The sequence below is a fragment of the Larus michahellis genome, chromosome 3 (genome assembly GCF_964199755.1).
Source record: "Larus michahellis chromosome 3, bLarMic1.1, whole genome shotgun sequence".
NCBI classification, from domain to species: Eukaryota; Metazoa; Chordata; class Aves; order Charadriiformes; family Laridae; genus Larus; species Larus michahellis.
The window spans coordinates 61,128,131-61,152,406 of NC_133898.1; the positions used below are offsets into that span (position 1 = coordinate 61,128,131).

Consider the following 24,276-nt stretch of genomic DNA (forward strand, 5'->3'; position numbering starts at 1 on the left):
TATACAGTGCATTTAGGTATAGAGACCTCAGGGAGGAGGATTCCTGGGTGAGATGGTCTCCCAGGTAAATCTACCCAGGGGACGCTTCTGTCCTAGCGCAGATGCCTGCTGGCAATTGGGATGAACTGATAACTTCTTTTGCTTCTCTATTGACAGAATTCACTGTGAGATATGATGATAATGACTTGCCTCATTTTTGATGGTAAGGCAAATCAGTGTTGTTAGGTGATACGGGGACACCGCAGGAAACGCTAGTTTTGCTGTTGCCCATTTCATCCTTGTTACGTGGCTGAATGGAGAATGGTATCTTCAGGTACAGACTGGCACCTTTCTTAGACGGTAAACTTACGTTGAGGAAATGGCCACTCTTGTCTATAAAAGCCAGGGTAATATTAAGGCACGCTTAAACTAATCAAGCCAAAACAAGTTTACTGGATGGCCTTCTGCTTCTTTTTTAGAAAACTGCTAGGCTTTTTATTTGTTTGACTGCTAGTAGACACAAACATCCTCACTGTGTTTCTTGCACAGACCTGTGCATTAGTGCGCTTGCTTTTTTAAATGTAAATTTATTATTTTAAAACTCAGTTTCTGTTTTGCTCCCCAAGGCACATAATGATCACTCGATTCAAGACATTAACAAGAACTTTGCCAAAGAGGTAAGCTTTAACCGGTACACTTGTTATTAATCATGAGCTACTTGCCTTTGGTAATTATACCTATTTTCTTTTGGCAGGTTGGTCTACGTGTTATTCACATCTGTCTCCCTGAAGGCAGCAGCAAGGATGAGGTAACTGCAGTACCTGAAGGACTCCTCCTTTTTCGCTTTCATCATAAACCTGTCTTTATTGCTGACATTCGGTATCACTTTGAACTGATCTCGATTAACTCAAGTTAGGGTTGGAACTGCCTTAGTTCAAGCAGCAAGTATTATCCCCCTATTGGCAAGCGTGGAAAAAAAACGGCTTATCTGCTGTCCCCTGGCAAGCTGAGGCAGAATCAGCAGGATGGTGGCTTGGTTTCATGTCTCGTATTTAACTGCAGCATCCCCTCATACCGACATGGGTATCCTACCTCCTACAGTTGCTCATGTGACTGTACTTGATTCTTGCCCAAGTTATTCAGGGAAATTAAAGATTAATTGATTTAGAGGAGGAGGGGGTTGAATTTGTTTGCCTGTTTATTGAGCTTGTAATGTTTAAAGTGTCTATTAAAAACAAAAATCCACCCCAAATCACTAGAGGGCTGAATTCTTACCTTGTTGAAGGCATTAGGTTGGAAGCACAGCGCTAGTATCAAGTACGTTTTAAATATAGCAAACCATATAAATATACGTGGTCCTGAGGCATCTGGAAGTAAAAATAGCAAAGGAATGTGTAGTAAAAGATGCCGCTGTTCCCAGCTGGCGTCCCTGTGCTTTCGGTGAGTTTGATAATCCTGCAGGCTTGTGGGTTTTGTGTACTGCTTTGTATCCGGTACGCTTTTATTTAAAATGTTAGTGGCTTGCAGTGTAATCTCAAGAACAGCTTCCCGGTATGCTGAGAGGAATTTACTGGGAAGTCCCGTTTTGCGGGTGATGAATAGTCAGCTATCCGTTTAAGAAGGGTGGGCTTTTGAAACAAAGATCAAATACACTTTGCTGTTGGAAAATGCTTTTTATCTGCTTAGTAACACTGTAGGAAACAGGCAAAATATACTGAGTATGCAGCAGTAGTTGCTGTTACTTTGAAGCAATATCTTAGGAAGTGGCTGAGCTGTGTATGTGAAAAGTGGGGTATTTTTGTTATTTGAAGAAAGTTACTTTCAGTAAAGTTCGTAGTGGTTTGTTTACTCTCCTTCTTGCTTACTATGACAAAGGTGGGTTTTTTTATCTGTTAAAATCCATATGCTAGCTTGCATTCCCTGGTTTGGGAAGGCGGGAGGGATTTCAGTACTGTGCATTTTTTTGCTCTGCCATAACTGCCTGTACGCAGTAAAGGCAAGTTCATACAAGATTGCTTTACCCTGCATGAGTTGTATTTTAAATGCTGTGATGATGGAAAGCTGAGTTAAAAGTAAAATGCAATGAAAATGGAAAAGTGAATTATTTTCCCAGGAAGCAAGAGTATAGTTCAAAGTTCATTAGATTCAGGCTATTTATGAACTGTGTTTGTTTCCTTTAGTTACTGTGTAGGCCCCAACATTTTGTAGCATTTCAGGATTTTTTTTAAGCAAAATGTGGAAGTTTTCACGTCCGTATTCTCGTGTATACACTCGTCCCTGTTTTCTGTTAGAATGTGTACCAGTCCTGTTGCTGTCAAATGGCACAGGGTCTTAATACAGATGCCCGTTTCTGTCTCAGGGGTCAGCAAACTAAAGGAGCGGTGACAAGCTTGTATAATCTTTGTTAACATGAAAGGAGCACGTGCTCTTGGTTCAGAGTTGCAGACAGTCTAACCCCTGCCAAATTCCCATAGCTTCATATTGATGCATATCAAGTGTTTGGGCAATAGAATTCACTATTATATTGTATATTGAATAGTTTACATAAAAATCATTTTAGGAAGGCATAGTATTACCTAAGGGGGAAAAAAAAAACCCTTATATTAATTTTCTGTTGGATATTAATCCAATTAAATTATGCAGCTTTGTGGTGATTGCCCACTGATTTTATTTACGTGATGGAAAGATGTGCTCGCATTTCTCACATGAGAAAATTCCAGCTTGTTTTATTCCGTTGTATTCTTAATAGTCACAGCAGAATAGCATATATCCCCCTGGATCAGTGTTGCACCTTACAGATGAAGCAACCAAGGGTAGATAGTACAGTCTCGGATGTCAAATATGACCAGTTATAAACCATTTGAACTTGCATCTGGTTCAGTACTTGAAATTCATAAACTTTTGTGTAGTGCCTTTTCAAAATAACAATTCTTCACAAGATGGCTGTCAGCTCTTAGGGTCAGGGTGTTTTGAGAACGAAAATTGGTAACAATATATGCTGACTTAATAAGATGAATTTTCTCTTGTATAACTGGTTTTTCCAGTGTTAGAACTTTTTGTCCATGTTCTGTGTTGGGTCGTGATCTGGTGCTATTTTGATCTATGTTTTAACCGAGGCTTCTTATTTCTAACAGCATCTTCTGAAGCCATTACAGTGTCAAGGTTTTGCTGAGATTTGGAACGGTGAAAGACTAACTGCTTTTGGCAGCGTAGTGTCACGTAATATGTGTTGGCTTTGGAAAATGTTTAGAATAGAGTCAGGGTGTCTTAATTTGGTAAGCCATGGAAACATAAACCAAGAAAAGCGGGTTGTTGCTTTTTCATTTAGAAGTTGCAGTAATATGTGAGGGAAGCAAAGGAGGCCATAAGGTAGTTTTAAAATATAGGTTTTATCCCCTTCTAGTTGGATTCTTCTTTTGTCTGTTGTTCTGATCTTTAATGCTTTTTATTAACTTCCTAGATTGTCGATGAAATCGTGAGACTTAATGAGGATCCTAATGTGCAGGGCCTTGCCCTTGACCTCCCTGAAAGCTTATATAGCAGTAAGGTATTAAATGCTGTGAAACCAGAGAAGGACGTGGATGGGTAAGTGAAGCACTGAGAAATAATGTTAGCAGATGCAAGGCTGATGGCTCTGTAAAATCAGTTTTCCCCTGTGCTTTTCATTAATGGATTCCTCAGTCAACGTGTCTAGCTCTGCTATTGAGCAGTGATAAAAGATGCCGCTGAATCAATGAGAAGTCTTTTGCTGAAGTCATTGTGATCGTTCATCTTTTTAATCTTTATATACTGTGTGTTCAGGACATGGTCTTTTCAAAGAAATCAAAAGCAAATTCTGATTTACTGATGATACTTAAGGTATTTCAGTACTTCAGTAATACAAATGGCAGTCACAAAGTACTGAACACAACCCCCAAAATTTTCACAAGAAGGATTGATGGAAAAGTTGCAGAGAAGGCTGTAACTTCCTTACAGCACTCTCTGGCGGTGGGAGAGTAGGCTATAATAGTTTGGACCCATTAGCACAACTTTTCAATCAGTCTAGAGTTGCGCTGCTCTCTGGAGAGAGAGAGACCACTGGCATAATTTAGGTGTCTGGGTTACCATTTTGCTGCTCTTGTGTATGAGAGAGAACACAGCACAGCATGGAATGACTGGAGTTCCCCATGAATCCAGCCCGTGCTCAGAAGGACGTATTGCTTCCAGCTCAGCTTGGCTCTGGCAGCACTGGTCTGATTCCACTGCGGCCACGGGGGTGTTTTGGCGCAATGTTGCCCACCGCCACCGGTCAAGAGCTGCCTGTGTATCATGGGCTCATGTTACTTGTTGGAACTCACAGATCCCTCTCTTGGCCCATCTTGAGGTCCCGCGTTTGTGTAACTGGGATGTGGGATGATACAAATGAGTCGCAGAACATCACTATCAAAGGATTTACTTTCATGAGACTTGTTTGTCCTTGGGATTAGCTGTTAGCCATGTTACATGTCTAACAGTTACATTAGCTGTTAGCCATGTTTTACTGTGGATTTATGTTACACAAGCTCTTTTTTTTTTTTTTTTTTTTTTTCCAAATTGCCATGTTCTTCCATTGCAGATTATCCGATGTAAACCTAGGACGCTTGGTACGTGGCGATGCCTATGACTGTCTAGTTCCTCCTGCAGTGTCTGCTGTGATGGAGCTTCTTGAAGATTTAGGTGAGTCCTTCTATCATAATTATTACATTTTTTTTAGCCTAACTAATTTTCTCAGTTTTAGTCCTCACTGAGAGTCAAATATCATTTCTTCTTGTTGTGTTTTCTGGTTTGTGTTCTTTTCCCCCCTGACCTATATTTGTCTCCTGCAAGTGAGGAAACCTCAGTGAGATCTGAATGTAATATTTGCAGAAATGGGTTTCAGTCCTACAGGTTTTGGAGATTAGGCAGGGATTACCTGCCATTAGCAGATTTAATCTCACTGAAGCCACCCGAGACATCCAAATCTTCAAAACCAAAAATACAAACATCATTTAGGGATTTCATGTGGCAATTTTGATTAGTATGAACTAATGAACTTAGTACGAACTGGAGAAATCCAGGTCTGCCCGTGGATAACCGCTGAGCAAATCTTTTGGTTTGGGTTGTATTGTGTAAATGCTAGCATTGAAATGGCAGATTTAAACAAGCGGCTTTACAGTGTGTGAAGACGCTGTTAGTTTAAGGCAGCATTTCAGAAGTATTCTCTCTTACAGTGATTCATAATTGTTGAGACAAGGATTTCTGTAACAGAATTGTAAACGGGAAGTTAAATGTACTTTGTAACAAATAGGAATGAAAGGACTTGTGCAAATGAAATACCAGAAAACCAGAAGAGCAATATTTGCTTACGCGAATTAGAGAGTCACCAGTAAACAACTTAAAACCTGTGGTTGATGTTACTGCACAGGCTCTGAAAGAGTTGCCCGTGCTGCCCGGGCTGGGGTGGTTGTGGAGGCGCAGAGCCCTGTCCTGCCCTCTCCTGAGATGCTTTGCGGGTTCTCCTGGAGGACTTTGGTAGTGGGTGGCCTGCTGAAGCGGGGCAACGTGACGCTGGCGCTCCAGCTCTGCGTCCTGGTGGCTGAACAACTTGCCTTGTGTCCCGCAGGTGGAAAGACGGTGCTGGTGGTGGGAGCCGGTGGGGCGGTGGGGGCCGCCTTGCAGTGCCTGCTGCAGAGGGAGGGAGCGGCCACCATGAGCTGCCGGTGGAAAGCCCCTCAGCTGCGGACCAAGGTGAGCGCTCTTCTGCCTCCCCAGGGCCCGGGGCTTGTCCTGCCTCCCCCACCATCCGGGCATCCCTGCCAGCTGTCCCTGTGGCACTGCTTCCCCTCACTGCCGTTCCCCAGAGGGAGACTCCTCCTGGCAGTCACGGGCGGCACTGGGACACTGGAGCTCGCTGGTAGCCAGCATGGGTTAGGATCTTCTCTCCTTCCTGCTCGCTCAGAAATGTTGCTCAGGCAAACAGAGGCCTCTACCGGAATATTACATATAACAGCAGCTGCTGTAACTTCATTATTTTACACCGGTAGCTGGGAAAGAAAGAATGCAGGGGTACAGTTTAAAACAAGTGTGTTAGGTCTCCCTTTTTCTTTCCCTCAGTGTAAGTGAGAGACGCCTGTTTTCTTCTCATCCTGTGATATAGTCATCTGTAAGAAATGACTTTCATTGAATTTGTGCCGTAAAGGTTTGCAAATGCCGCCTCTTTTGGGACAAGGAGGATCACAGTCTTTATCTTTGAAGAGAACTGTAAAAGGATTCAGAGAAATTCAGGAGCCTTAATCCGAAGGATTTAATTTACATGGTCTTTTGCAGAGCTTTTGGCAGCAACGTAGAAGTTGGTCTGACTTCCCATCAAACTTCTTGGTTTGTTCCGTAGTCCCAAATTTTATAGAACAGTAAACCGGGGATGTGTTGACCTTTGGGCCTGTGCAGAGGGGTTCGCATATTGGCTGTAGAAGAGGTGCGGGTACCCCAGGGGCTGTTTGCCGGGCGCTGTGGGGGTGAGGTGCAAGGGGACAGCTCTTGTGTTATATTTGGTAGGACATGCCACAAGGTGGCAGCCAATGCAAAATGATAGCATCCAGCCTCTGGGTTTTGCAGACAAGGAGGACAGGAGGAGGAAATCATAGAATCATAGTTTAAGCAGCTGTGAGAGTTAGAAAGTTCTCTGGCAAACCTCTGTTTTTGCCAGCTGTGGATGTTTTTGTCAGGCTTGTCGCAGCTCTGTGCTTCAAGTGACTGACGGCACTTAGGAAACAGATGCCCCTCTCGGAGATGGGAGCACTGTGAACTTAACACTGGCCATGTCTCATTCTTTAATTATGTCTCATTGCTTGGGGTTGTGCTAGAGGACTGCTTTGGGCTGGATGGGGTGGGTCATGGGGTGGCCAGAGGTGTTTCCACTGCTTCACAGCAGAAGACTTGGACCGGGCCAGAGCTGCTTGTGCAGTGCTGTCGATAGGCTGTAGAGAGGTCTGTTTCCTTCCATCCAGAAGCATTTCCATAATCGCGCTTTGCTTTTTTGGCATTCCCCGTAGCTCACCTCTCGCAGCAGGTCACTGATGGGAAACAGAATAGGAGGCCTAAGCAGGAGGCAGTTTGAGGCTTTGCACATCAGTCTTCCCAAGTTCATTTTAACTTTTGGCAGTAAAGGAGTTTCTGCATTTCCTGGAGGACTAATCAGCAGAGCTCGGAGGAAACCTACCTTCCTCTTCCTCGTCTGTAAGCCTGCAGCAGTAACCCTCAAAGGGCTGCTGAACCTGGCTGGATGTAACTCTGTCATAGTTAACTCTAGCTCCTAGGTAAAATCTAATGCATGCAGGGAAAATTGTCTGGTATCATATTCCCAGAAGCTGGAGAGTCAGAAACCAAGCACATGTTTCCTACTGGACAGCAAGGCCCTGCTGTTTTGTGGCAACCTGCATTTGAAGTACAACTGTGCTAGGTAACAGGATTATAACTGATTTTTCTCTCACTCGTTCAAAGCACTGGTTAAGTAAAAACGGTTCACAAAAAAGGCTCACAAGGTTTCTTCTCTTGAGGCTTATTTATTTGAATTTCAAGTAAGAAAATGTGTTAGTTGATGTCGAGATTTTTCCAAGTCTTGGAAAAATTAATTCACGCTCTGTTTTTACTGAAAAATACACTGACTTTAGACATGGCTGTACACTTTTTGTTCTTCCTCTGAATGGGATACCTCTACAGTAATAGTCTGTGTGCTGTTGTTTGGAAGTATAGCCTAAGGTAGCATAATAACTTCATTTACGAAGTGAGGGATGAACTTACGAAGAGTATGAACTTTTCATTGGGATTCATTTGTTTTGCAAAGTATACGAGGAAAAGAAAAATTAAGCTTAAGGGTAGGTGTACCTTATTTGTCTTAATCTGTTAGCATTTGCACAGAAGCATTAATCCAGAACTTAATGAGGTAATGCCTGCCTTAAATGGGTACTACATTAGCTTTGACTAGCTCTGCTGATTTGTTCTTCTTTTTAAAGGGTAGCATATTAACAAGTGTTTTCCTTAGAAATTCTACCGATTTAAATGAGAGACACAATACTAAGGTTGTAGGTTTTTCTGGATCGGGTTTTGTATTGCTATGGACTTGTTATTGCTTCTTTTACCCATGCACTTTTGCAAAAATATTTTGAAAATGATCAAGAAGAAGGTATGTTTTAGTCCACCTTAGGAAAAGTCTAACAATGTAGAGGTAGCTCTGCTGACAAACATCATAATACCATCTACCATCTGACTTAGTGTGCTCCTTTAAAGCAAGTCTTTTCTGTCCTATGGCAGCAAAAGGGAATAAGATAAATAATGGTACATTTCAATTTCCTTGCTTTGACCTGCATGGATAATGGGCACACTTTGCATGTTCTTTTCCCTCCCCACTTAGTATTTTAAGGTGAACAGATTATTAATGTTTCTTTTTGTTTCATTTTGGGTTTGCTTGACTTCAGTTATTAAAAATAATCATCATGGCACAGCTGAGCCATGTCCTTCAGTACTCTTGAGCTCCCTGGGTTTCCAAATAAAATCACAAATGAAAGAGAGCAGTATATTTCAGAAGGTTCTGGCACAGCTGTGCATAGCTGCTGTGAAAAAACGCTGTTCTTTTTGCATTATGTTGGATGTAAAATAAATTATGAAGTAAGAGTTAAAGACTTGAGCATTTTGGTGGAAATAGGTAAGATGTTATCATTCTGTTAAGCTTTTGTGCGGATAACTCTTCAAAGCACAATCACTGCAGAGTGCCTGATGAATGACCTAGTGACATACTTTGAGGAACATTCCACTTTTCATTTAAAAATGGGACTACCCAAAAGTCAGTTCAACATTACAGGTGAAGAATGGGAACTGACGTGCTTAATCCTTTATTATGTTAGAATTAGATTTTCTAGTTTGAAAGGACGTTATCAAATAGATTTAAATTAAAAAAATACAGATTATTTTCTTGCCAAGACATGGATAATACTTAGTACCTATGAGAAAATAGAATTTCAGTCATCTAAATTCAGTCAGTCATGATTTCAGCACATCATCTTACATGTAGTCTGTGTGTGAACCACAACGTGCCTGTTTTAAGAGAGCTGCTAGCCTACAATTTTGTTGTAGACCAACTTTCAGTTCTTTTATCTAGGTATAATTAGGAATGGAACCCTTGTTTGTAAAAGCCTGGTTGAGAAGTAGGAGAGCCGTTCAGCTGGAGCACATGAATGAGAGCTTCCTTTTCAGTTTGGATAAGAACCTCTTTTGGCCAGGGTCTGCTGTTCCTTAGAGCCAACACTTACACTTCAGACTATTAGACATCTCTTAGTCCTTTGCTGTCATGTTTTTGCTGTCTTGATAGGACCAAGAGTCTTGGTACTGGCAGAAAAATATATTTCGTATTGTAAGCATGTAAATAAGCATGAAAGAACGTGAGACCTGCTGTACGGATCCTGTAAAAGCAGAGGAGAGGACAGTGAGGCTTCGTGAGAGTTTCTGTTGAGGATTCTATAGACATAATATTTCTGCTTCAGCATTTTATGTGTATCATCTTTGTGCCTCACAATTTGAAATTTATCTCCCTGCCTGTGAGCTAGAGGAACAGTTGCTAAAGCACACATCGTAGAGGTAGGCTTGAGCCTGCAGTAGATGCGTAGACCTAATTTTCACGTGCGCTGTGTAGGGCAAGTGCATTCGGGCTGATGTGGTAGGGAAGGGGCTGTCGGTGTCAGGGCAAGGAGGTGGTAGAAGGGAACTGGTGGCTGCTTGCTGCGGCTCATCCCTGAGGACCACAGCTGGGGCAGAGGGATCAAAGCAGACCATGAATAGCTGTCCCGCTGGGTTGACAATGATCTGCAAACATTGGACTTCCCGAGGTAGTGATGGAGCTGGAAGAAACCACGTAAAAAGGACCTGAAACTAGTCATTGACGTACAAAAATTTCAAGATTGCAGAAAGTAATTCGAATTACTGTGGTTGAAGTGTAAACTGATGTGTAGAATGATTTTTTTTTTTCATAAGGAGAGTTGTGAAAAAACTTTGAATCAAGTTCCTGTTCCTCATCCCATCTCTTAAATTTTAGCTGGCCTAACTTCATACCCAGGAAACCGAGGGGGTTTACGTTTCAAATATTAATTTCAAATATTACTTTTCTTTGATCATGTGTTTAAAAATGGCTTTTGTAGCAGTCAGTTTTAACAATGGGGAAATGAAAATTTGTGCAGGCTTCGTGGCAAAATGGTTTTTCAGTAATCTGGAATATACAGCTACTTTGTACCATTATCATTAAATACTTGGCTGGAAAGTCTGTATTGTTGTTTTAACATTTGGTGTTCTGTCTTGGGAATGGGTGGTGCTTCTTAATCTGATTCTACTTAAATCGTGGTGGAGAGAGTCATATTTTGTTATGAGGTAGGGTTTCAGATTATTTATTGGCACAGCTCTTCCCAACTGAAAAAATATTTACCAGTCAGGAGGCAGGATACTACTAGAGTATTAGCTTACTTTGTCTTCAGCCTATTGCCCAGTGCTTTAGGGGTGGTTTGGCGTAATGCTCGTCGTTCCTTCCTCTAGCCTGCCTGGTGGGATGCAGCCTTGCCACCTGGGGCACTGGGCAGTTGGTCACCCTGAGGCTACGCGTTCCCCCTGGTGGGTATCTCCTCGGCCTTTTGGCTACGGCTGCCTGTAGCATCTGGTTCCTCTCAGATGCATCCTCTGCCCGGGGACTGTGCGGTGCATTTGCTGGGGAGGTTGGATGTGATGATTTCATAGGTCTTTTCCATCCCTAACGGCTGTGATTTGTTTCTGATGTAGGAAATAAGCCTCCCAAGGCTTGCGGATTGCTTTAGTGATTTATAGGCAGTCAAAAATGCAGTCTATGGCAAGAGAGGAAAAAAAGCAGGGGAGGCATGGGCACGACTTCTTGCAAGTGAAACCAAAATGCCCTGATGGAGATCACATACATCTCATCTGAGGACACCCAAAATTCTATAAACGGCTTTTTTTGCTTTCAATGGACTCACTCTCCCAGTCAAACAAGTGTCTGGATACAATTTGTTAAAAATACTCACAGGGGAAAAAAGTTCTATAAAGTATTTGTGATGCATACTTTATTGAGTCTCCAGGAACTTTTTCAATAATTTCACACAAAATACTTGCTTATAGCAAGAGAGCTAGAATTGTATCTGTATCTGGGTTTTCTTTCTCTTTAGATTTACTTTCTTTTTGAAATAAAGAGAAGGAAATCGTTGTGGGGAAGGCTCTGAGATCAGTGTGTCTTCGACCCACAGGGCAACTGTTTGTTGCCATCTGATACAACTTTTTTCATGGAGGAGGTGGGGCAGGGCGATGAGATGAAAGGTTCAGCTGGTTTTCCAATACATTTATGGGTATCTGTGATGTTAGCCATCTGAAATAGTGATAACATTGGCTAGAAAAATGATTGTGTGCAGCTGTTAAGAGCATTTTTGAACATTATGATCGGTAGTCATAGAGATGAATATTTGGTCAGGTCAGTCGTTTTCTGGCATTATAGTTACATTGGATCAATTCTGTCGTAAGTATGTTGGCTGAACGTTTGTCAGACTTATTACTTGTTGCATACAGCCCTCAACTGGTTCATAGTTTCATGATGCTAAGCGGTGTGCAAAGCTCCTAGTCCTTGTCCCAGAGGCTTTGCATGGGATGAGATACCTGACTTACAGTATATGAGTTATAACTGCTAAAATACGAATCATTTTTTTTGTTACAAAAAAAAAGCTGTGTTCATTTAACTAAGAGTAATCACTGTTTTTCTCTGTGTTGATGATGTTGACTGTTATGGCAGGGGCTGCCTTCGTTTGCAGGGGAAAGCATGTCTTCAGCATGCTATTCCTGGTACACAAGTCACCGCAGCATCTTTTTATCCAAATTTCCTTGCAGATTCCCCAGTAGGGTTTGACTGGTCAAGCATTATGATTTATGTGGCCTTCTAGGAGTGGCGTGTAAGCTGATATTCACACCAGAGGCAAGAGTGTAAGCAGTCTGGATAAGGCTGAATGACTGTTGAGGCTGTACGTTTGCAGGCAATCAGGGGAGTGTTGCAGGACTTCTCACTGAAGCCTGAATCAACTCGTTGCATTAGTCATTTGTCAAGCAAGTAAATCTTCTCCCACACTTTTGGCTATGTTTCCATATGTGGATCTCCAAGGAGGGTTAGGCCATCCTTGTGTCCTCTGAGGATAAGATGGAGCTTTTTTAGCTTTCTGCCTTTTCCGCCACAGTTATGCTCTTCTCCCCTCCTGGATGCTTAGCAGTGCCAAAAACCTGCTATCCTGATATGATTTGTAGCTGTGCTTTCTTGGCAGGAGTGTTGGGCAGGGTTGCGTCAGAGCACTTTTGGCCAAAAAAGAAGCTGGAACGCTTGTCAGTCACAAATCAATTCATAGAGAGGCTCGCTGAGTTTGTGACACTTGGTATTAATTTACATTTTTCAAAATATTCCCCAAATCACTGCATCTCTGAAATAATTTTTAAATTCAGGCTTGAGGCAGTCCTGTGCATGTATTTTTCTTTTTTAGTCGATTTTTATACATCTGCCTCTGGTGCCGTCCCTTATCTCATGGTGATTCCGATAATTGGTACAGGTCCCTGTACAGGAGGCAGGAAAGGAAAATGCTTCTGTCTTTGATTATAAGAATTTTTGTAGCAACCATTTTTGCTGCAACATCTGTCAGGTTGAACTGAATCAGAGGTACTGATTAGCAAACATGAACTGAGAAGGAAAAAAATGCTTTAATTGGTGTTCTTCAAAGGCATTGATGTTTGCAGATCAGGTCATCTTGCATTCCTGTCAGCTGGCCTGGTTTTTTACTGTCTGATAATCTGACTGTACTCTTTATAATTGCCTATTTACTGTCTTTCAACCCTTCTCTTTCTTAAGTCTGTCCAAGTTATCTTGTTGGACAGGACTTTGGACAATGATAGGGTTTTTTCTTTGAAAGTATGGAATCCCCATTAAATATTATTGGTGCCGAGTCTGACCCCACTTGCCTGATTTCACAGTTTGTTTACCTGACTTCATTTTAAACGCTATTGTTCTTAAATTTCATGTAGGGTAAGAATCAAGCCATCGGTTTGGGGTTTTTTTTGTTGTTGTTTGCAAATACTTTGCTCGAAAGACTATTGCTGTATAAATCTGAATATTATAGGATGCATATTCAAGAATGTATTTCTAACATTAAATGCTTGTTTTGTTTTGGACTCTCCCTAGCTTCATCAGGCGGATGTGGTGGTAGTTGGCAGTAGAAAACCGGATGATGTTCCTGTGAGCTGGATAAAGCCTGGAACCACCATTATCAGTTGTTCTCCTGACTTGCTGTCAGGTAAGAGGCGCTAAAAGTTCTTTAAAGTGTTATACAGCAAGTCTTTGAGATAAGTATGTGACACGTTGGTGACAACACAGTGTGGTTAAAAGCTGCGTCTTCAGGAGAAAGCCTTTAAGAGTGGGTGTTTATGCACAGGGGATGTGCAGGTGTGTCTCTGATGTATAAATAGGAAAAAGATGCCAGGTGAGGGAAGAAAGGCTGGGACAGATTCTTTGTACCGGGATTGTTAAATAAGTGATGATCCTTTGGATTCAAAGAATTCAGAGGGAAGACTTTTGGGTCATCAGATGAGCTATTATTTAGTGCTCGTTTGTACAACGTGTTACCCTGTGACTTCTGTGGACCCACCTGGAACATGGGAAAAAGAGAAGAGGAGCAAAAATGTCAACTGCAACTTCTGTGAAGCTGTGTGCAGAGAATGGTGCGGGAGGGAGTAGAGAAATCATGTGTAGCTAAGGACAGGCAGAATGTCTCCTGCAGTAATTACTCCTACAAAAAGAGTTTGGATTCTCCTCCCTCCTTCTCCCCTGACTGGTTGGGGAGGGGGTATATGTTCATGAATTTCTCAGTTGAAAAATGCTGCAGAATTTTATTAGGAATAAAACCAAGAAAGCTTCCCAGAAGTTATTCTATTCTACTGCTAGAATTGCATTTCCTGTAAAATTCCTTAAAGTCCTGTGAAGATCTGTAGATATTTTCTAGATTTTTTGTATGTATATGAATTTGACTGTTCAGTGTCCAGGTGGCATTATACTGCAAATGAATAGGAAAATAAGGAAGGAGCGTGATTGGTTTTTCTAAAACCATCACAAGTGTGCTTATTGACATCTATTGATACAAAACTGGGGAAATGGGCATAAGGAAAGCTAATTGTATGGTTCTTAAACTATATATATTCCATATGGGCAAATGAAGCAGATGCTCTATGCAGAGCTGGTGCAAGATCAGGCTCATAATAGAGCAGCTGCTGTTCCCATGCAAAGCACGGCCTTAGCAAGAGATTCCTTTCCTTGTCTTTCATGATATCTTCCTGACTTGAACACACTCTGCGTGTGTGGGAGATATGGGTTATTATCCACTCAATTGTCTGAAGGCATTGGGGCATTCATCTTCCACCTCCCAGAACAGGGCTCTGGTCCTAATGAGGATCTCGGGGGTGGGTACCAAGCTTTATCCCTTGCTGATGCTGCACAAGTTGTTCAAAAATAATTCATGTTTTCTTTTTCTTAGCCTAGTGACTAGGAGACTATTTGCATCTTTAATGCCCACTTATTTTGTCTAGGGATTGTTGGATGTAATTGTTAAGTATTAGCGAGGCAGGGCTTGGAGCACAGGTCTCTTCAGCAGGTACCCAACCTACTACTATAGATACTCTTACATGAAGGAGGAACAGGGGAGAAAAGGGCAGAGAAGAGAGGGGATGGTGGTACAGCAGTAGCTGTATGAAAAGGAATGGCCCCTCCTCATTTTAATCCTTCTAAGCAGAAACCTCTTAGATGTTGGACTCATGGTAGAGGTGCAGGTCTCTAAAGGCAGGATCGGGGTAAGCCAGTCCTTGTAGCCTGCGTGGGCACCGCTAATGACTGAACTCTCCCGTCTCTGTGTGCTGCCTGGTGCAAGCCCCACTTTCAGATACCTAATTCTCTCCCTCCATTGCAGAGGGAGCCTGGGTCTTCAGAGACCTAAAAGTTATGCAGTGTAACTGCGTGCCGTTGCCTTGAGACTTAAGTATCGTCATGTCTTAGTTGCTATATACAACTATAGACAATATTAGTGTTTCCCTTCCCTAAAGGAGTGCTGTTAGGAAAACTGCATTAAAACATCTGAGTGGTGTTCACGTACCACACCAACATTCATTCTTAATGCAGGAAATGTAAGATTTGGCATAAGCATATAGGTTTCTTTGCATTTTTCAAGTTGTATCAGCGGGCTGTGCTAAGTAGAGCATTTCTTTGGAAAGGCAGCAAGAGATTCTTAGCAAGATAATTTAAATAGAACTTATCTACCAAATGCCCATCTGTCTTATGCTTTTGAGATTGTCAGAATCTTGGAGAAACTCCGAAAGAATAGCAGAAATGCATTTTAGCAGCTTTAAAAAATGCTGGCCTCAAGGCTTACTGAAGAGGTACATGAAACACAGGTGTCTGTTTGACAGGAAGAATGCACTTAGTTTAATTGCAAGATATTTATTAAAAGCCTATTGTGGAGCAGTCGTGACCTTGGAGAAACAACTGAGTTAACAACTGACTCTTCACTTTCAGTATGTGGTGGATTCTGGCTGAGGTGCTTGGAAATTGTTCTGGTTTTTCTTCTTGCCTTAGAAATGTCCAACTTAACATCTGTGGGGTCACAGGAGCTACATGAAGCCTGAAAGCAACAATGGCCATGAAATTACTTTTATTCTTGCTAGATGATGGGTAGGTTTCTATCTTATGTAGGTATACATGGAGTTTAACACATTCACATGTTTTAAAAGCACTCAAATTTTGCAAGGACATAGTTGAGTTGGGCAGCTGTAATGATGTAAGCCAGGAGAGTAGAGATAAAAGTGCTTCCTCCCAAGTGACAGAATTCTTTTTCAAGCATGTTTTTAATCTGATCAAGGACTGTTAGGTGATCACAATTTTAAGACATTCTGCAATTTCTACCAGTGAAACTAGTGCTGCACTAATGATTTTGGAATCAAGTGAGTGCTGGTAGTGTCCTGCAGGAAAATGCTTTATATGTAAATGTACAGAAAGGCAAATCAAGTTTCTGAACAAAACTTAAGGATGCCAGAATTATTTGGGATTTGATGCCCAGCTCCTTTGGGGTCACTTGAAAGCTGAAGCCCATATGGTTTAAGTACGTTAGTGGGAAATTCAACCATTTCCCCACCTCTTCACTATTCTAAACCGCCTGAGCAGACAGGTAGAGCATGACAGCAACTCTCACCCATCCGCGCAACGGGGTACAAATAGATGAGTGGATGGGCCTTCCTTGGGGTGTGCCAGAGGAGGGAGCACAACGTTCAGCTGATCTTCTGGCCAAAAGCCAAAGCAGAGAGTGCTATTCCGGCTCCCATCTGGAAATTTATCCTAAGAAAGAGAGCCATTGCAATACTATGATTGCCTTGCTAGCTCATGTGTGCATGACTTTCACCTCTAGCTTCACCTTCACCCCTATAAAAGCCTAGTTAGTCATTTGTGGGGTGAGTGTGTAGCATAGGCAGCCTGAGAGAAGTAGGTTATTGAAGGGAAATGTCTAATTCTGATGTATATTTACACACATGCTAGCTCTGCCCTGATAAAGAAGTTGTATTAAGCCAAATAACATAAAAAGTTGAAATGTTTCTGTAAAGCACAGCTGTCTGAAAGGGGATTTTAAACTTCATTCTTCCTACTTCATTTGTCTCTTTGGCAGCTCTCCCAGCCTGGTCTCAAAGCAACAACAGTCAACTTATGACTGTGATAGACTGTTCCAGTAAAACTCCTCTGTCTGAGTCTAAAACTGAGCATCTCCAGGAGATTTATATTTTATTTTTTTTAAATGGCAAGTGTTAATACAAGCAGAAGGACTTTCCAGACGCTTTCTTAATTAGAGTTCGGTGTCAGGACTGTCACCCTCTGCTTGGTTAGCTTGGCACTGATGTACAGATGTCTAGTGACAAGAAAGTTTGAGAAAGGATTAGGAAACATACTCAAGGAGGCTGAGGGTGTCTGCAGAAAGCGTTCCTTGCTGTCTCGGTGATGGGTGCAAGAGAGTGGTCCGCAGCTGGTTGTCGTGTGGTGGGTGCTGTGCTGGCACCTCTGCACGCCACTGGCTGCCACTCTGGCTCCAGCCCGAGGTTTCTGTCCCCTGCCACCACTGGGACCCTTGTCGGGAGAGGTAATTGTGCAAGGCAACGTGAGCATTTTATGGTCGGTACAGATGGGATGGATAGAGCGAGAGCTTGACCAGGTCAGGGTTTGCACTTTGGTTCCCCTGTGGGCGAAAGGTTAAAGCTGTCAGCGTGCAGTTGTTATTTTTTATTACAGTTATGTCTACGCCCTTCAGAATGTGACTGGGACCTTGATACGCCCACAGAGAGTAGGATGTGAATTTTGGAGAAATTGTGTCTAGATAAAAGTCAATAAGCAACACCAGAAGAACAAGCCAAAAGAAGGATTACAGGAAAATGACAAAATAATGTGTTTAGTTAGGGTAGCTAATGTATGATTATTATATGAAATTTTGCCACTAGAAACAATTATAACTGTCTCTAAAGTTGGAGTCACTCAAAATTGTGTAGACTCTTCAGAATATCTATTCTCAGTGTCATATTGATGAAGATAACTTTTGCTGCTCAAAAAATTTTGCATATTCTGATTCCAAGTTATAAATCCCATTGGACAATAATCCTATATAGTATTCTGTGATCGTTTAATGGTTCTCTCTTGCTGTAATGGGTGTGTGGAAAAGAACAATCTTTACCATCCTCATTTGGGCGTTCAGTTTAAAAGTATACCTAGCTTTTCAAATCCTCATAGCTGTCTGGTTTTTTGTTGTTGGGTTGGTTTTTTTTGTCCAAAAGCAATTATTTGGAACCTGGAATTAATCTCTGTGTTTCCTAATTTTCTTTTTCAAGTATGCCGATGTTTCATCATATGGATTTGTGTGTTTGTAATATGCTTCAGAGCATACAGTTGCTCTCTGGTTTTCACACTATATCCATCCTCCTGGGTGATTTCATTCGAAATATTAAAGGAGCCACCTATAATTTTGCCAGTGACACTGTTAAATTTCAAGTCAACATTCAGAAATTTTTTGTCTGGACGTAACTTTCGAATACACATGCTCCCACTCACAAAAGCTTTGTGATTTATTAGTGCAATACTTCTGTTTTACAGAGAAACACAACTATGGTCAGCAAAACAACCACGCCGCTGAAAATGCTGTTGGTTCTCTTGCAATAGCAATGCGAATGCAGGTTAGTGTAGCCTCAAACATTGTCAATTTGTTGCTCTTTCTGTGAATTGTAGAAATTGCTTCCACAGTTTAGATGTTAATTTTTGTTCTGCTCTTTTGAACATCTCTACCTGCCTTCCATTTTTAATCAGCTAGTTAGGGTGAGTCATGCCTGTTACATTTAGTTAGAGAAAGGTAAATTAGAAGTCAAACATGCCATAATTCTGATGATTACAGTAAAGCTTGGCAGAAGCACTTGTATCAGTAGACTAATGTTACTTACTCTGGTGAGGCAGTGAAGATTAATTATATCTGTGCACGTTTTTGTGACGTGATGATAGAGGGTCCGAAAGATTGTTTTATGCTGGAGCAGTATGAGTCAGTCAGTGAACAAGTAAGATCTTCCATTATTTTTAAGGTGTGAGAGAATAAAATTTATTCTCCATTTTACCAGAATAAAATCTCTAAGTAAGTGCCTGATTAGAGGCTTTTCTCTGCCACTTACATGTTAATGGACTTGTCTCTTTCTGAAATGAGGACAAACAATAGGACAGTAATAGTGCAGTGATTATTTTTTCTTTCATTCTAAAACTATGAAATGGAAAGATTTTTAATTTTGTTTTTTTGTAAGGCTTTGCCATGAAAATTATTTCAACGTACTCGTGAGATCGTTTGAAATTAGTGTTCAGCATTTATGGTGCAGCTGGTGTGTGCTGTTTTCTTGTTTAAAAACAGAACATGGTAAAAAACACGGAGCGATGGATCCAGTCCCAGCAGTACAGGAAGTGGGACCTCCGCTGCTTGAAACTGCAGCCTCTCTCCCCAGTGCCCAGGTAATAAGTGTTTTGGTTTTTTAAATTAAAAAAAAAAGTAGGCGAATGTTAAATGTGACAATGAACCCAAAAATGGTCTGTGCCTAATTATTTTTAATCTGCTTATGCGGACTGCGTGTCGTGCTTTTCTGTTGTGTGCCTCATTGTGACCATGTCCTTCTGTTTCCCATCAATTTTTACTTTTATGATGTACATTGAAGCCAAGCTTTATTTAATGAAGACCTAAAACTGGAAGGTTTCATGGAGGGAGGGAGGTGAAGCCTTGTGTAATGTCAACAGGAATACAAAATACAAGAAGTTCTTAATCACTGAACTCTAATGTAGGAAGGTGTTTATGGATCTAGTTAAGGCCCAGTGGTTTCAATGGCATTTGGTCTTGTGTTTATTTTCTTCCTACAGTAGAAGTACTTCCTTCTGCATTAGACTTTTAAATTCCTGTGTTGATGTGAAAAGCAAGAAGCATATTTATTCTCGTAGCCAGAATCTTTTCAATCAGTTCCTGTCGTTCACCTCCCAAAGCCCGTGTCTGGGCTGGAGGGATTTTGGGTCTGCCTTGGCACGGTTGCTGACATCTCTGACATTTAGAGCAGCCTGAGGCTTTGCTGTGCTAAAGTGCTTTCCTGGGTGTTGGTTGTGTTGGGTGACAGAGAGAGGAACCAATGGCTTTGAAGTGAGGTTCTGCCCTGTAAGAAAACTGAAATTTTGGTGTGCGTATTTGTATGCATGCTTATGGGCCACGCAGGTGATGAAGGGACTGGAACACCTCACATAGGAAGAAAAGTAGAGAGAGCTGGGACTGCTCAGCCTGGAGAAGAGAAGACTCAGGGCGATCTTATCAATGTTTATAAATACGGCATATATAAATATAAGGATACAAAGAGGACGGAGCTGGCTTCTTTTCAGTGGTGCCCAGTGACAGGAGAAGGGGCAATGGGCACAAACTGGAACACAGGAGGCTCCATCCGAACATCAGAAAACACTTTTTTACTGTGAGGGTGACTGGCACAGGTTGTCCAGGGAGGTTGTAGAGTCTCCTTCCTTGGAGATGCTCAAAAGCTGTCTTGACGTGGTCCTGGGCAGCCTGTTCTACTTGGCCCTGCTTGAGCAGGGAGCTTGGACCAGATGATCTCCAGAGGCCCCTCCCAACCTCAACCACTCTGCGATTCTGTAATTCTGAATCCCACTGCTGTGTTTCTGGAAAGCTGTAAAAAAATGTTTTCTTCTCTAAGCACTTTGATTTGGTTTTCACTGTCACTTACAACAGTTTAATGGGAATGGACGCAATTGTAATTTGAAACAGAGATGCCAAAAGAATGAGTTTTCTATTGTACCTGAGGGCATAAGGGGGAAAGAAATGTTTGAGCATTTCCTGGGCCAGCGTGTAACATTTCTAGAATTAAAGCCTGAAAAATCTATCCTTAAATAATACAGTTAAAAGGTAGATTAAAGCATGTGATGTCATGAGAGTGATATTTACATAATTAATATAAAATGGCATGTAATATAACCAGTAACAGGACTTCCATTTATTTGATAACTCCATAGCTTTATGTCTTTTTTCTTTTAAATGTAAAATAGCTCATCAGATGGAAAGCATCCTGCAATAAAATGTAATCTTACAGTAATACACTATGTTGTGTGGAAACACATGGAGTTTTCACTGAAAACGGGGCAACGCTGCTTAAGCACTAAAACTAGGAACATCTGCTTTTTGATTTCTGTGAGATCTGGGTGTTAATTGAAGTATTTCCAAAGATACTGGAAATGGAACAGAAGATTTTCTTAAAAATATACAGCAAAAAAAAAATTCCAGCACACAGGCAGGAATTGTAGATGTAGAGCCTTCCCCCATGTTTTAAATTTTCCTGTATTTTGTAAATTATGACTTACCATTGCCAATGATGGACTTTTTGCTTAACAATAACAATTCTCTTTCATGCAGAAGAACCACTGTTGCACATTTCCAGCAACATTGAGTAATGTAGCTTACTGAATAATTCTGGTATTTCCAACATAGAGAATGTATTGTCAAACTAAAAGAGCTAGCTGCAAATGTAGACTTCTAAATGCTAGTTATAATAAAGTCTTTAATTTCCTGTGGTTTAGAAAATACTTTTACCAGAAATAATAGACTAGACAAAACATTTTGTGTGTGTTGTTTAGCCCCAGTAGTAGTTAAGAGTATAATTGTCAATTTATTGTGAAATTATGCCTTTTATCACTTAATTCAGCAGGAAAAAAAAAAATATAGGCAGATGAACTTTCTGTCATATTAGTCTACATCCTTTTCCACTTGCCGAATACATCAATTGCTTTAATAGAAGAATAGTCCCCTTACAAATTTTCCTTGGTTAAAGGGACCACACCGTCATCAACCTACCGATATTTTTCTGTGACTCAAGTTGTTTTTATAGGGAGAGTTCTGAATGAAAACTTTAAATAATTCTTTCTCATATGATGTTTGTAAGCCACTCCCTTTTGTATTCTTCATACATTTTTATGGATAGTTGTGTTTGAAGTAATGCGTAAGAAAGCCAAAGGTATATCCTTTTACACAAGAGGATGTGCTTAGTATGTTGTCTTCAAAGATGTATGTCTTTGAAAGAAAGCAGATTCCAGGTTAGTATATCCAATGAAACGTTCTGCAGCTCAACCACTGAGTGCTGTGATTGAGTAGCTTCTTGTTCTGTAGTACTGGATTACGTCAGTGCATGGATGGATGATTTCTGGGTTTCACTTAGCTGCTGCAGGGTGCAGAAGTGGGACAGTTGAGAATTAGAATTGAAAAATGGTCCCAGTTTAGAATTTCCTCAAAAAATTGCAAGCAATTAAGGTGGCATAAACTGATCATTTGCTGGTGGATGCAAAACAGCCTAAGTCCACACATAGAGTTGAGATCTGGCAGTAGTTCTGTGTTCATCTGTGGATATTTGAGGTCTTGCAGACTGTTTGAAAGTTCAGAACATTAGCTTTGATGCCATTGCCAGATTCTGTCTTAAAAATGTTGTAATCAACTGAAACTGCAGGAAGGAATTTAGCCTACTTAGGCTGAAAGTAATTAATCTCTTGATAATTTTTTAACTTGCTTTTGTGGTGATGTGAGTAATTCAAAGCCAAAGGAGACAACTCCTCACATCTTGCGTGCCAGACCCTGGACTTCACTGCCGTGGGAGCTTGCAGCTGCTGAACACTTAAGTGGACATGATAAGGGGCAACTAGGTCAAGCTCACAAATGAAAAATCCATGAAGGAGTATTAAATCCAAAGACCTCAGGTGGTCTAGGTCAGGAATTGCAGATGCAATAGTGTCCCCCCAGCCTACAGCCACCTCCTCTCAGGCAATTCTACCATGTGCGCTTACTCCATGCTTGTTCTTTTGCCTCAGCTGCCACTCGCTGTCCTTGCTGGAAATAGTTTATAAGCTCACTGGACTTCTGGCCTGAGCCCTGTGCATTAAAGTCCTGCTGTGTGGCCATTTTCAATGTAGCTGTGTTTTAGAAGTTGCACGAGTTGCTCTTCCAATGCCTTGTTTCCTTTGGTGCCCTCATGGGGGAGTAGGGAGGCTTAGCATGCTTGGTGGTACCCTCTGATGAAAGGCGCTACATGCACAAGCGTCGGGTTTAGCTAATGTGTTTATGTGACTGTTGGCCAAGGAATGTATGCGCTTTTGAGTAAAGTGTATGTGCTGACATATACTGGGAGGGAGGAGAAGAAAAACAAAACCAGAAACATCCATTCCAGTGGGACACGCTTGAGCATCCAGCAGAAACGTCTCTAGCTTAATATGAAAGCATTACATAATATTTGGAATCTGATTAAATAAGAAAACTCTGTGAAACTGTAACAATTAACAAATACTGCACGTGATTTTCAATATTGTATTAGGTGTTAGCTAATATTTAGGTTTGGTTAATAAAACGTGAGAAAGGATTGAAAAACTGAATACAATAACGCCATTGTTGGAGTATTTGCTGTTGTTTTGTGCTCTGTCGTCGACCACCTAAGCTGAGAGAAATCTCCTGGCTCCTATTTGTTTTCTTTTCCAGTGATATTGAGATTTCCCGAGCGCAGAGTCCAAAAGCTGTTGATGTACTTGCCAAGGAGATAGGATTGCTTACAGATGAAATTGAGATCTATGGCCAAACCAAAGCCAAAGTACGTTTGTCCCTGCTGGAAAGGTTAAAGGATCAACCAGATGGAAAATATGTTCTAGTTGCTGGGTAAGAATGCACAGTAATGTCATTAATGTCCACCCTTTCCACTCATATTAATATAAACACGCAGCTTACATCTTCTTTAATACACTGCACAAATAAGAACCCTGAATGTTTTCAGCTGTATATTGCTCTTTTCTGAAAGCAAGCAGTTTTGGAATTTTTTTGAAGAGACACAACTTGTCTTCCAAACTGTTATTGCTGAAGTAAAGTATATCTTATAAAAGGTAGTTTGTTCTAAGCTTCTTAAACATTATCTGTTGGTGTGTGGAGGTTTTCTTACTGTTTTATCTGAATTTTAAATGTTTAACTTGAATAGTCTCTGTGTATTGTGGCTATTTATAAACAAACTTTAACAGAAGCTACATGCTAATCTGTTGATATTAACAATAAATACTTTTTTATTGAAGAACAGATTACAATGTTTAAAAAGCCATGTTTTTTCTCTGAAACGTAGACATGTCTCCAGGCAGGCTTATTCTGCTCTCTGTTCCCACGATTATAACAAATGCTATGCTCAGCAGGAATTATGCTCTTCTCTTCTGAAAAGCTACAAGTTTTTTCTGCATTCAGTGACACAACATTTTTTCATTCATCTTATTCCAGCTAAGTGGAAACTTCTAATTGTGAAAAAAACATGTGAAGGTCTTCATTATTATTTAAGCTGCAGTGTGTTCTTTATGTTCTGAATTAATCTATATCATTGCTTCCTTGTGAGTAAAACCTATCATCAGGTTTAAAATATAGCTTTAGGCTGATCCAGAAGGAGAAGGCTGTTCTTAACTGCCTTGATCTACCAGTTCCTCAGTCGAGGTAGTGTTTTGCAAACTGTTTGCTTTACTGCCTTCCTGTGGGGACAGCCTGGATTTCTGGCACTCCCTGAGATGGAGCCGTTGTAGGCTGAGAGACCTGATGTTACAAAGCTGAGGCAGGGAAGTTATGAAGCTGTCTTCAAAGCGAT

At 41.1% G+C, this 24,276-nt stretch overlaps 1 protein-coding gene across 2 annotated transcripts in view; it reads left to right on the forward strand.

Annotated features, from left to right (window-relative positions):
• Nucleotides 1-24,276, forward strand: part of MTHFD1L (methylenetetrahydrofolate dehydrogenase (NADP+ dependent) 1 like) — a 161,544-nt gene that overhangs the window by 5,207 nt on the left and 132,061 nt on the right. For both annotated transcript variants that reach the window (XR_012586203.1, XM_074580403.1), the window contains exons 3-11: nt 606-656; nt 734-787; nt 3,440-3,564; nt 4,574-4,674; nt 5,600-5,724; nt 13,229-13,340; nt 18,212-18,291; nt 19,005-19,102; nt 23,148-23,321. Coding sequence is in view for 1 of the 2 variants with exons in the window: in XM_074580403.1 (XP_074436504.1) it covers nt 606-656; nt 734-787; nt 3,440-3,564; nt 4,574-4,674; nt 5,600-5,724; nt 13,229-13,340; nt 18,212-18,291; nt 19,005-19,102; nt 23,148-23,321 (920 nt within the window). In the remaining variant the exon portion in view is untranslated. The remainder of the gene's footprint in view (nt 1-605; nt 657-733; nt 788-3,439; nt 3,565-4,573; nt 4,675-5,599; nt 5,725-13,228; nt 13,341-18,211; nt 18,292-19,004; nt 19,103-23,147; nt 23,322-24,276) is intronic.